Source organism: Polyodon spathula, chromosome 24 (assembly GCF_017654505.1).
Source record: "Polyodon spathula isolate WHYD16114869_AA chromosome 24, ASM1765450v1, whole genome shotgun sequence".
NCBI lineage: Eukaryota > Metazoa > Chordata > Actinopteri > Acipenseriformes > Polyodontidae > Polyodon > Polyodon spathula.
The window spans coordinates 7562637-7576203 of NC_054557.1; the positions used below are offsets into that span (position 1 = coordinate 7562637).

Here is a 13567-nt window from a genome sequence, read left to right on the forward strand (position 1 = left end):
TGCTGATGCCACTACTGTACATCAAATTGGGCCTTATGAAACAATATGTCAGAGCTCTAGATAAGGAGTCGGCAGCCTTCAAGTACCTTCAAGACTTCTTCCCTAAGCTGTCTGAGGCAAAGGTCAAAGCCGGTGTCTTCGTCGGACCACAGATAAAGAAGATCCTGGAGTGCAATGAATTCCCCAAGAAGCTCACTAGTAAGGAGAAAGCAGCTTGGAACAGCTTTGTCGCAGTGGTTCGGGGCTTCCTGGGCAATCACAAGGCCGAAACTATGTGGAGCTGGTTGAGACTCTGGTGAAGAACTACGGCACAATGGACTGTAGGATGTCCCTCAAATGTTCATCTTGATAAATTCAAGGAGAACATGGAAGCGTACTCAGAGGAGCAAGGCGAGAGCTTCCACCAGGATATACTGGACTTTGAATGCCGCTACCAAGGACAGTATAACGAGAACATGATGGGAGACTACATTTGGGGGCTGATTCGTGAAAGCGATTTACAGTATAATCGTAAATCTCAAAAAACTACTCACTTCTAAATCTTTTGTAGTCATTTTTGCATTACTTTAGTATAAATACATGTTAATTTGGATTCATATGTTGTTTTTTTTCTGACTATATGTAAACAAAAAGACACACATTTGCCCGTTTTCTCATTGGAAATAGGTAAATTTCAAAATATCACTGTCCTGTTCACAAAAGCAAAGTTTGTGGGGAATAATAGCCATTTTCTATACTTTGAGGCATAAGCAATTAGGAAATAACACTTACTACCCAGGAACAAAAATTGTGTTACATAGTGTTTTCAGACCACACTTAAAAACAATGCAGTGTCCCTATTGTTTACCATTAGGATGATAATGTGGCTGTAGCTGGAAGCTGACAACACAATATCATCACACAGGCTCCAGACTGTAGATAATTTGCAGTGGTGAGCTATGTCTTTTATAGTAACCAGTGACAGAACATCACTCTTTTTCATTTGTGTTCCGTTTTCTGTAAGGGCTTTTAGTTTTGGAGTGTGTAACATAGATTAGCATTTTCAGGACACTGACATATAACTCAGTTCTATATTTTACACAAACTAAAGAAAATCACGAGGAGACCAGGACTGCTTTCAAAAGTAGATTCATTAAGTCAACAAGCAACAGAAAAATGTATATATTCAAAGTTTAGCCAAATGTTTTATATTACACCAAATACTGAAAACATCCTTTAAAGGACAGTTTAACACAAAAAAGTATCAAAGCACACTGTAACGGGTGTCAGTGGTTGACTTGGGAGTGGATGCAGTGAAAATGAGAGAGCCCTTCCTTTCAACTGGAGAACAGTTATATATGATTGTCGTCATGCTCCAGTCCCTAAGCAGTATGGGAATTAAAATGACAAAAGCAATTTGCAGCAGGCAACAGAATACAGTTGCGTTCATGCATTTTTATGGGGAGGATTGCATAGCTGTTACAAAAACTGTCTTTGTGTCCTTGGAGCCAGTGCTGTGCTTTTTTTCCTTAGTTTTTTTTTTGCTTGTTTTCTCCTTGATGCACACCGGCTTTGAGATCTTCTCCAGTTGGTTGACCCACTTTGAGAAAAACCGAACATATTTCAAGAGTATCCAATAAATATTATTTTTCATTATGCAACAGATATTAAAAAGCTGACAGAGTCAGCTGTGTTTATCGTAACTATGGAGAGAAAATGCAACAAGTCTTGGTGTCCTCTTTTTTTTGTATATAACATAGTTACATCTCAGCATAGCTGTGACATTGTATAAAAAGACATGCATTTGTTTTCTCTTGATAAAATAGTGACTTGAAATGGCCTAGATAGGCCTGTGCTTTCTTTAAAAATAACATTTCCACCTTCATTGTCCTGCTACCCAGCGTATTACCTCCTTTTACATACATATCATTCAAGATACAAACAGAGAATTAGGCAGCAAACTTCTCAGATTTTTTGCAGTTGTAGTACAACGACATTGGTAGACTTATAGGATCACTGACTGGAGTAGTGGTGCGCTGCTTCTAGTCCCTCAGTAGAGCATGGTTCATCATAATAACCCATGCGTGAGGTTACTGTGAGCCACAGTAGTAGAGGATGACAGCATCCCTAATTGCCTGAGGTGAGGAGAAGCAGATGACAACGTCTCTCTCTTTGTAAGTTCTCCTTCGGCTTTTCTCAGATCCGTATATGAAAGGTGCTGCAAAAAAGAAAAAAAAAAACACATTTATTGTATTGGTAAACATTGACTTGCTTCGACAGCATTTCAGGCATTAAGACAAGCTCCCACAAGCTTAAGCAAACCGGTCACCTGTCTGGCCTGGTTTAATGGAGTCTTCATTGGAGTGATCATAACACGGCACAGGCTTTATAACTATGTACCAGCATACCTCTCTAAGTCCCTAAAACCCCTACTCCACAGCCGGTGGATTTTTACAAGAAAACAGTGTTCCTGATACGAAATTTGTATCCCATGTGGTATCTCCAATAGCCCTAATTGTTGCCTGCAGAGGAATGACAAATATTCATTACACATTGTAAAAGTTGGTGACAAGACAGGGACCCCGACAGAAAAAGGTTAATACATTTGCTTCAAAGTTGGTTTCATGTACCCCAGTTCTTCTGCTACAAAATAGTACAGCACTCAAACGCTCAGAATATAAGGCAACTACACATAAACTATCGTATGCTTCCAAGAAATTCATAATAAACTAGATTTGCTGTATGCGGTACACTCAATTTTTCTCTTTCTTTCCTTTATTGCATCATTAAGCATCTGTGCACAGTACTACTAGTAATTGAACAGTCTGGGAGTTTACTTCTTACTCCAAATGATTTTACTTTAATAGGTAGCCATTTGTTTAGCTCTGAAGGTATGAGAAATGGTACACTAAATAATGCAAATCCCATAAATTTTAAACCAGTTCACGTGGTTTTTACCCTGCATGAATTCTGGGGTCTGCTTTAAATTGCCATAACAATTAATGCAGCTGTGGTTTTTTTCTCTGACCTACACATTAACATACAACAAAAATACAGTTAATATGAGGTTTGTGAAAAAACAGGTTTATACATGTTAGGGTTGTAATATGAAGAACTACCACTGTTTAAATTTAAATAAGCCAATTTAGCTGTTGTGAAATGAAGTGACAATTCACTGTAAATGGGCTTTCTTTTTCAATAATCCAGAACTACTTAAGATATTCCACTGGCACCCACTCTAACACCCCCCTTGTCACATCCTTCTATTTTCACATGCTTGTTGCTGAATAGTTGCACACAAGTTTAGTGGCTCATAAAACACATTGTGTGACACACAAATCTGCATACATTGCAGATTAGGGCCATTGCAATCATTTTCATTAAATCAGAGGGTTAGCATACGAAAATGTTTCTACAACATAAATATCTTTAGCTTTGTAAAAGTATTTTTAACATTTAAAGCTCTTTGATAAGAAAGTTGGTTCATTTTTTCATCACTTGATCAAAGGGACTGATGCTGTTTCTGCAGAGACAAAAAGAAATCTATGGCTTTGGGATAAAGCTGTTCATAATCTGATGAGATTGTTTCACTGAATCACCCACATTGCCATGCTCCAATGTTCAATTCCTTCCTGCTTTACGAGATCTTGGCAGATTCACCCTTGCAGGTATTTGATGTGTTTCTTGCCTTTTCCATTTAAAAGCATTTATGCCACTCAGGAACTGAAATAAGTCTTAGTTTCCGTAATGATTTACAAAGCAATTTTCTGCAAGAAAAATGTCGCCAGTCCAGAAGAACAGATCAATTAGTCAGTGCCAGCATGGACGTGCTAATATCAAATTAGCAGGCTGCTAATGAGAACATTTCAGCGTGAAATAAACATGCTAGTGATCAGTAACACAGGACGCCTGCTCTGCCCAAAGCAGAAGAGATGGCTCATCTACACATTAATGGCATTCTAGCAGCACAGCTTAATATTGTTTCTGTTAAAACTGGAGCAAAGGGAATTGTCATGCCATCAAATCCTGTAACACTCAACTGTGAAATTACAGAGACATGCAGTTTGTTAAAAAACTATTAGGATTATGAGACTAGATTGGGTACAACAAGAAGACCTTGTTCAAAGTGTGTGTATCCAACAAATGAACTCAGGAATCTCATGTGTTGTGCACTTATTTGCTCAAATGAGCAGTTTTGAAAGAAAGTTATAGCAAACATATATTTCAATTTTAAAACATTATATGTGTTATTACACTAGGTTAATGAAAGCTCTCAGTTTGCTTGCCTTGTTTTCAGGAAGTCAGTTACTTTTTCACTTCCCAGGTCATTTCTCCTCAGCCTTTGGGTGAACACATGTCAGTTAATAATGGAAGTGGCTAGTTGGTTCATGACAAGGAGTGCTGACAGTGTCACTCTCCAAGGGAAATGACCAAGGATGTGCAAGACTACCAACAAGAAAGGCCTGCAAACAGAGACATATTTAACCTAGTGCAGTACCAGATGTTTGAAAATACGCGTTTGCTATATAATGTGTTTCTTTTAAAACTGCATATTTGACCTATACTGTATAGTTCTTGTTTTACACTTGGGGAATGTACAATATATTTGTGCTTTTGAACCTTTGAGGAACTGAATCTATCCATCATTCCTTACAAAATGCTGTGGTGCTATAATGGTTCTGTCTGGGTTTAACAAGGGAAATACACTGGTATTATGTTGGTGTCCCGATAGTGTTTTAAAGTTAATGAATCAATTTAAATGCACAGCATGTCAATACTATCTACTCAAATGGATTCATCTGTATTTTAGGAATAATCAGCCCACTTCATTGATGATAGTGGATTTCTCTGGTGGCAACAGTTACCAGTGTAGCAAATAAATCACTCCTGCTGGGGGAAACATAAGATGCCTGCTTGAATGCAAATGAGAATTCATCAGTCTATCATAGACAATTATGACGTGCGCCATGCAACCAAATTGATTCATAACAGGCAGTAGCATGAACGACTGACCATGGCAGCACATTCCTGTGAAAAATGATGCAACAAAAGTCTGTTATAACCAGGCACAGATGGACAGACCTATGGGTGCCATCTCTGCTGAAACCTCTGTTGCCATTAATGTTAAAAAATAAGTAGCAGGGTTCTGAAAAATATAGCATTACACGTGCCCACGTGCTGCTACCAATGTTTAAATAACACACCTGTAATTTTTCTTTTAATTTTTAAAACATCCTGACAACTTTTTACACTTACAACTTAAAAGTATGTTGCAATGTTCTTTTCAAAATGTCCGCTGTAGTGCACTAATAGTGTCAGGATTATTGCCCACATTGTCAAACAGGTAACACGGCAATAACAATCCATGATGTGGTGCGGAACAGAAAAGCCAGAGCACTTATTATGTTTTCTTTCTTTTTTTTTCCTTCCTGCAGTGATTTAGAGGACAGATCTCAAATCCCAAATCACTAGAACAGACATTCTGAAAAGAGCTTTGAAACAGACTTTAAAGTTGACAGGATGTTAACAATGAAAATAAATAATTACAGGTACGTTATTTAAACAGTTGAAGGAACACATGGGGGCATGGGGATATATCAGAATCCTGCTACTTACTCTTTAACCCTAGTTCAGTTCCATGAATGAAGTCTACCTCAGCTAATGTAAGAGCCAAGACAGCTAGGGTCCTATTTACAAAATGCTAAGGACTCTTTTAAGGAGTGTTTAGTTAAGGTCTTTTTGTAGCCCTTCTTGATTAATTAAATCACGTTTGCTGATCATAAAACATTTGATTATTAGTTTATTCTTATTTACTAAAGCACTGTTTAGTCTAAGATATTGAACAATCAAAACAACAAAAAAAAAAGAAATACAGTAGAATGTTATAATATAATATAAAATATGTGCATAACACAATTTGTACCCCAAACTGGGAGCAACCACCATCCAAATATGAGAGAGGTTTCTCCTGACAAAACGTGTCAGCTCTACCTCCATTTTCGGAGCCTACGCAGTATAACCTTTTCAAATATGCAACATACTCTCTTCCATAGTGTTTTAGCAACTAAAGAAGAAGAACATCAAATATTTTTTAACAACTTAACTTATATACATTCATTATTGATCGAATGTCTAGAAAGCAAAATGTAATCTAAGGTTGATTTTCTTCCAAGATCGATGCGTAGGGTTAATCAAGCAACTTCAAAACCACCCTATGACATTTTAATATGCATCTATATTTGGATATGAATCATGTTTTTTTTTTTTTTTTACCTTAAGAAGTCTGGTGCCCTGGAAATCATATTTTCAAAGTCAGCAAATGCCAGCTTGCCATCCCCATCCAGATCAGCTTCTTCAATCACTTTCTCACACACCAGGTTCACTTCCTCCGGGGTGAGCTCCTCTCGGGTCAGCTTGTTCAGAGTCTGCTCCAAATCTGACTTGCAGATGAAATTGTCTGTGTTGAAGTCTAAAGAAGAGGTATTCAAATTCATTGTCATTGAACATTTTCCAGTGAAATATGTAGGTCAGTTCAAATGAGTAACAGACTGGGATTGAGATCGAGTCATTCATTTTTTTCAAAGTTATATACATAAATATAGTTTTCAATTTAATATACATACATAAATATATAGTTTTGATACAACCAGGTTAAGCAAGCAGATTGATACACTGAGCTAAGTTCTCAAAGCTATAACACAATCAATGGTACAATATGTGACCCTGTTCATCATAATAGTCTCTTTTAGTTTTAAAACCAAACGCTTCGAAAGGACTGAGAACAAAATGAAGACAACAACCAGTTAGCTTTATCAGGAGTTCACCAGTAAACTGGCAAAATAAGCAATAAAACACAGAAGAAATGTATGCGAACTATGCCCGTTTTGCTGCGGAACGCAAATATATATGTAGAAACACTAAAAGAAACAATGGCTTCTCAATGTCTTTCATATATTACATAACATTTTTATAATGCACAACAACTTACATCTGCACTCTGTAAAATTATTTTATTTCCTAAGTGTTAACTGGGCTGTGGTAATAACATCTGACACTGTGGCCAGGACATGTCAATTAGGTGATAATAAATGGATAAACGGCATTAACAGAAGTTAAGGGGTTTCATTTTAGTAAAGTAAGCAACTTACCATATATTTTAAATGCATATATGGCCTTCAGTTCCCTGGGGGCCATTTCACTGAGCACGGAGAACATGTCCACGAAATCATTAAAGCTGAGGTTCCCATCTCCAGCTTCAGAGAACGACTCCACGATCCTCTCTTTAAAGGGATTCTCCTGTGGAAACAGATGGCCTTGTTTAACACACCATCTCCCAAGTAACAATCTCATTAGGGTGCTTATCACAGAACATCATTAAAACAGTCAATGACCCTTCAGGGCTCAATTTACTGTGTTATCCATCAGTATAAATAAAAACTAAAAACAAACGGCAACTGAGCGACTGCTTTACTAGAGTAATAAACAAGAGCTGCAGAAACTCTTCTAGGAGATCAACAAGTGATGAAAAGCCCAGTCAAAGTGCATAAATTGGATTGCTGTAGTCAAAGCAAGGGCAGTAAAAATGTACAGGTTCAGAACAAGGGAAGAAGAATCAGACATTTGAAAGCACTCTCCTTAAAGAGAACAATGGATGGGTTAGCAGTATAAATCACAGGCAGGCTAATATAGAAAGAACAGCTGACACTCTGCATTAGTCCTTGAAACCGAAGTAATGCAGGATAATAATTTTCATGTTACCAGGTAAAATGGTCAATACTGTTGAGTAATAGCTCACCAAGAAATGCTCACATACCAATTTGAACTAAACTAGATATCCTTTAATATGTGATGTGATTATCAACTATTGGTTCACTCTTGACCAGAATTAATTAGGGGATGAACAGAATTTTGTTGTTTCCTATACTCATTTTTTTCAGGATATTATATTAAAAAGCCACTGAAAAAGTCAAATTAAAATAAAAAGAAGCGTATTTCCATTTGAGAATAACAAACACTGTAAATATAAAGCTGTTCTGCTTTAAATGTGACTTCCTGTAATTATGTCCAAATACTCCTGGCTGTGTGCTGTCAATATGCAGTTTCCAAATCACATTCAGTGGTCCACAAACATCCTAATGGTCCAGTGAACAGGAAATGGAAATACAAAAGAACCTGTCGTCTCTGAGACACACAGACACACCGAGCACCTTGTTGAATATTACAGCAGGTAGACTATGATTTTTTTTTGGCATGATTTTCTCAGGGTCATCAGTGTAACTGCATTTTTTAAAATGAAGACAGGCATCTCTGTGGAGGACAGAAGTGATTTATGCCTGTAAATGTTTCAGTGGCCTCATCAATCTCCACTAAAGTGATCAGTTTTGTCCAGAGTCCCGGGCTGCATTGCACTCGTGTATCCAAAAATGTGTGAATGAGAACTACACTCTAGTCAGTATTATATTCTAGACACCAATATTCAGAATAACAGCTGGAATTCTAGAAGTGAAAAGCATACTTAATGCTTTACATTATATAGTTACCATACAAAAACAATTTGCTTGTATCACATTGTAGGTATCACATTTATATGCGTTTAGCTAATAATACATGCATAACCATTTAATATGATGTCAGTAAGTGAGTAACTACCAATGGACCTTGCTCTTCTAAAAATTGTCATGGAAAAGACCTGCACCATTTTATTACTATGTAATTACATCAAGTAATGTTTCTTTATATTAACATTTAAGAAGATACATGTCACCTTCCATTGATATATATATATATATTTTATTTAGTCATCTCCAATTTTTTACCCCGGTTTTCTCCCCAATTTAGTGTGCCCAATTATTATCTGTATCCTCGGCTCGCCGCTCGCAACCCCCCCCCCCCCCCCCCCCCCCCCCCCGTCATATTCAATAAACAGTAAGGCGAAGTACTGGCAGGGTATGGGGATGGGAGTACATCCAATATTGATGCATGGCAGGTTTATTGGACCGTTACATAGGATGGATTCCCAGTTATATGGGCATGACTAGACTAACAAATGCCCCAGTACCAACCCCTGCTGATTTATAAGGTAATTGTTATTGCGATTTACTGTCATGAATATTGCAGCTGCTTCTGTACTCTTAAAAGGTGCAATAATCAAAGCTTGAAGAAAAAAAACATTCACTTACTTCTCCCAAGCATGCAGCATGCATATGTACTTTATCCTCCTCAGTCCCATATTCATTTTAATGGATATTGGGATTTTCACGGATGAATCCTACACTGGCTTTTTAAACCCTAACATGTATTATTTAAAATAAATCAAAACACATTTCAATGGATATGGGCCAAGGGGGTTATTTTCTAGAACTGGTATGTTTTGTTTTCTAGATTTTGTTTTGTAAGTGAAAGCATCATAGTGTATCTAGATCTTGTTCCCTCCAGCAAAGCTGCTTCTTTTCCTTCTGTTCCCACAATATACTAGTCATTTCAATGACAGCACTTTTGGAGGGAGCATTAACTGAATCCAATCTGATCTCTTTCTTTTTGGCGAACACCCCAGAGTAAAAGTTAGGAAATGTATTCTCCGACTCCAAACAATCAAGATTCAGTTTAAAAATACTGTATATTGCAGCAATTTCGTTTATTGTAAGGTTTTCAGTGTAACTAAATGTTCCTATGTATTGTGCCACTAAATACATGCATTCTGTGAAATCAGTTGGCTGTGCCTTATAGAGAATTGTTTAGTTCCCAGTTCTCAGTACATATCAGTGCCCTTCTCCCTTCATCAATATCTGATTTTATACATTTCAGTGTAAAAGAACCAAACTGAATACCAGATGTTCTACCGTACTGCAATGTCTGGTTTGGCCTGTCATATTAATGCAATTATTCCATAAATTGGTGAACCTACCATTTTGATAATGCAAAACACCCCCTATTTTTTGTGTTGTATTCCATTGCTTCTTCAACAGCTCAATTACAGAGTGTATTTCATTGATCTCAGTTGCCTATCAAAGGCAGTGTATTGACAGAGCTGAAACGGCTGAATAATGTAGCTGTCCAGCAATTCCTAAAGGCTGGAATTGGACCATGTGTCATCACACTTAACTGTTCAGCAACTGCTGTCAAGGGGCTTGAGCAACATATTGTAAATGCACAGTAATATACACTTTGATTTTCTGAAGAGAGGGCGAATGAACCCGGATTACAGATCATACAGAACCAGTTCCTAATGAGATTTTAAAAGAATATGTTCTTCAAAGGTTTTTTTTTTTCTGTAATAAAAGTTTGATACTCATGAAACTGGTCTAAATTGACATTCTTCTTTCACATCAGCCCCAAACAATTGCATAAAAACAGACTTTACTGCTTAAGCCTGTTAATAATTAATGTGTTAAAGCTTTGCTAATAGGACAGAATATGATAAGATAACATTATGTTGTGAGCTGGTCAAGTATGTTTTGGAGGAAGTAGTTGGCCACTATATTTCCCTTATAAAGGGATATCCAGTACCATATACCATAGCAGTGTATAGCATGTCTATTCTATACATTATTGGATACACTTTAAATTAAAAGGTATATTTACTACACTGCAGCTTTAATTTTTTATTGCAATATTTAATACATGTATATAACAAAATGATATGGTCAGGGAACTCAATTTGTTAAATACATGAAGTTAATGCATGGAGTTCCATCCTCAGTCACAGATTTCTATGCTTAACGCATGTAGCAAATATTAATAAATTCTAACAAGATGATGTTAATGTACCTGTCTTTTGATGTATAGAGGCCTGAAATCCTGATAGCCAATCCTTTACTGTTACTAAAATGAGACCTTTCAATGCTGCTGAGGCTGAAGCTAATCCTGATAAACCACAACAATCATTACCAGCACCAAACGTGTCATGTGATGCATTGAGAGGGAATCTGAGGTATTCAAGGCAATTCAGTTGTGTCGGCGGGAAAATCAATCAACCCTTTTATAAAATAGCAACTAATTAACGTGTGAAATCCAAACCCCTTCCAGCCTTGTGAAATCAAGCTTTGTGTTCGCATTAAAAAAAAAAAAAAAAAACATACACACACACCACCAAAGTCTGGAACTGAAAGTCATTTCGTTTAGTCAACACAGGACACTGTCCACACCAAGCAAATGTAAGCCCTTTGTAACATAGCACCACACTGACTTTAGTGTACATGCAGTCCTGCTTCTTTCTTTTGCTGTTCTACAGGATTAGTGCTGCTGTAACGGATTGAGGGTGACTCAGCAGAGTATGGGATGTGGTTTGCACGACAGGGTTATTAAGTGCTTGCTGGCAGGATGTCATGGAGACCATTTACTTGGTTTGAAGAAGATATCTGAGACGATATTCCTAGTGATGTACAGCATGTGCACAATGCCTATAGCTCCAAACACCCACTCATAGCATTCTGAGTTGAAACTGCAAGAGCGATGACACGTTAGGGCACTGGGGTGATTTACCGATGGCAATGCAGTATCTGCTCAACACAAGAAGAAACTCGTAACAACAATAATAAGACTTGGTCATGCCCAGTTCTGGTTACCTCACTAAAAAATACATTAAAAGAAACAGAGAAGGTCGAACAGGCTAGTTATATCTCTTAAGCCTAGAATGAGAAGAAGCACCTGGTGTTTAACAGGTGAGGTAGTATCATCTAAAACATTGGTTCCCAACCCTGGTCCTGGGGACCCCCTGCGGCTGCTGGTTTTCATTCCAACCGAGCTCTCAGTTACTTAAATATACCCTTAATTGAACTGATAATTTACTTGATTAGACTTTTTTACTTGTTTTCAGCTCTTGACTGTTGCAGAGTTCAAATTAGCTATAACAATTTATAAGTAACTTGAACTCTTACTATTTAAGAGCTGAACACAAAGGGGCTAATTAAGCAAATTATCCGTTCAATTAAGGGTCTATTTAAGTAATTGAGAGCTCAGTTGGAATGCAAACCAGCAGACAATAAATAAGTATATAAAATACAGTGCTTTATAACACTGAGGTCTGAAGCTATTTATAAGAGATTGCGCAATTTATGTTTTGCCTTATAACAGGAACACAATTCAATCATTAAAAAATCCTAAATTCTGCCATACGGAATAACATCTCAATGCAAAAGTCATAAGTTGTGCTAGCATGGGATGCGCCTTGATAGGCCCAATGACCTCTTTTCGTTCCTGATATGTTCTTCCACATGTACAGTGCCTATAGAAAGTCTACACCCCTTTCAAAATGTTCACCTTTTGTTGACTTATAGACTGGAATTAAAATGCATTAATTAATTCCACCCCCCCCCCCACCCCCCCCCCCCCTCCCCCCCCCCCCCCCCCCCCCCCCCCCCCCCCCCCCCCCCCCCCCCCCCCCCCCCCCCAATCATAAATTAGCTCAGGTGTAACCAATCGCCTTCAGAATCACATACCAAGTTAAGTGGCCTCCACCTGTGTTAAATTGTAGTGAGTCACATGATTTCAGGATAAATTCAGCTGTTCCTATAGGTTCCCTCAAAGTTGTTGAAAGGCACAGATCAGGGGATGGGTATAAAAAAATATCAAAGGCCTTGAATATCCCTTGGAGCATGGTCAAGAGGATTATTAAGAAGTGGAAGGTGTATGGCACCACCAAGACCCTGCCTAGATCAGGCCATCCCTCCAAATTGGATGACCAAGCAAGAAGGAGACTGATCAGAGAGACTACCAAGAGGCCAATGGCAACTTTGCAAGAGCTACAGGCTTTTATGGCCAAGACTGGTCAAAGTGTGCATTTGACAACACTATCCCAAGCACTCCACAAATCTGGCCTGTACGGTAGGGTGGCAAGAAGGAAGCCATTACTCAAGAAAGACCACCTTGAATCCTGTTTGAAGTATGCAAAAAAACACTCAGAAGATTAAGTAGCCATGTGGCAAAAAAGTTTTGTGGTCTGACAAAACTAAAATTGAACTTTTTGGCTTAAATGCAAAGCGTTATGTTTGCCGCAAACCCAACACAGTGCATCACCCAAAGAACACCATCCCTAATGTGAAGCATGGTGGTGGCAGCATCATGTTATTGGGATGTTTCTCATCGGCAGGGATTGGGGTACTTGTCAGGATAGAAGGGAAAATTAATGGAGCAAAGCACATAGAAGTCCTTTAGGAAAACCTGCTGCCCTCTGCAAGAAAGCTGAAACTGGGACAGAAGTTCACTTTTCACCATGACAACGACCCAAACCACACAGCCAAAGCTACACTGAAGTGGCTAAGAAACAAAAAGGTAAATGTCCTTGAGTGGCCCAGTCAGAGCCCCAACCTAAATCCAATCGAAAATTTGTGGCATGACTTGAAGATTGCTGTCCATCAAAGCTCACCAAGGAACTTGACAGAGCTTGAACAGTTTTGTAAAGAAGAACAGTCAAATATTGCCAAATATAGGTGTGTAAAGTTGGTAGAGACCTAATCCAACGGACTCACAGCTGTAACTGCTGCCAAAGGTGCTTCCACCAAGTATTAACTCAGGGCAGTCGAAACTTACCCAATTATGATCTTTCAGTTTTGTATTTTTAATATATCAATTTTTTCTCAATAAAAACTTT

The 13567-nt window shown here is 38.0% G+C and overlaps 1 protein-coding gene across 2 annotated transcripts in view; it reads right to left on the bottom strand.

Moving 5' to 3' along the window:
• Positions 1–1008: 1008 nt before the first annotated feature.
• Positions 1009–13567, bottom strand: part of LOC121298913 (calcium and integrin-binding family member 2-like) — a 41351-nt gene continuing 28792 nt past the window's right edge. For both annotated transcript variants that reach the window (XM_041226224.1, XM_041226223.1), the window contains exons 4-6: positions 7128–7275; positions 6253–6448; positions 1009–2197 (exon numbers count right to left, since the gene is read on the bottom strand). In XM_041226224.1, coding sequence (XP_041082158.1) covers positions 2176–2197; positions 6253–6448; positions 7128–7275 — 366 coding nt within the window. In that variant the 3' untranslated portion in view covers positions 1009–2175. The remainder of the gene's footprint in view (positions 2198–6252; positions 6449–7127; positions 7276–13567) is intronic.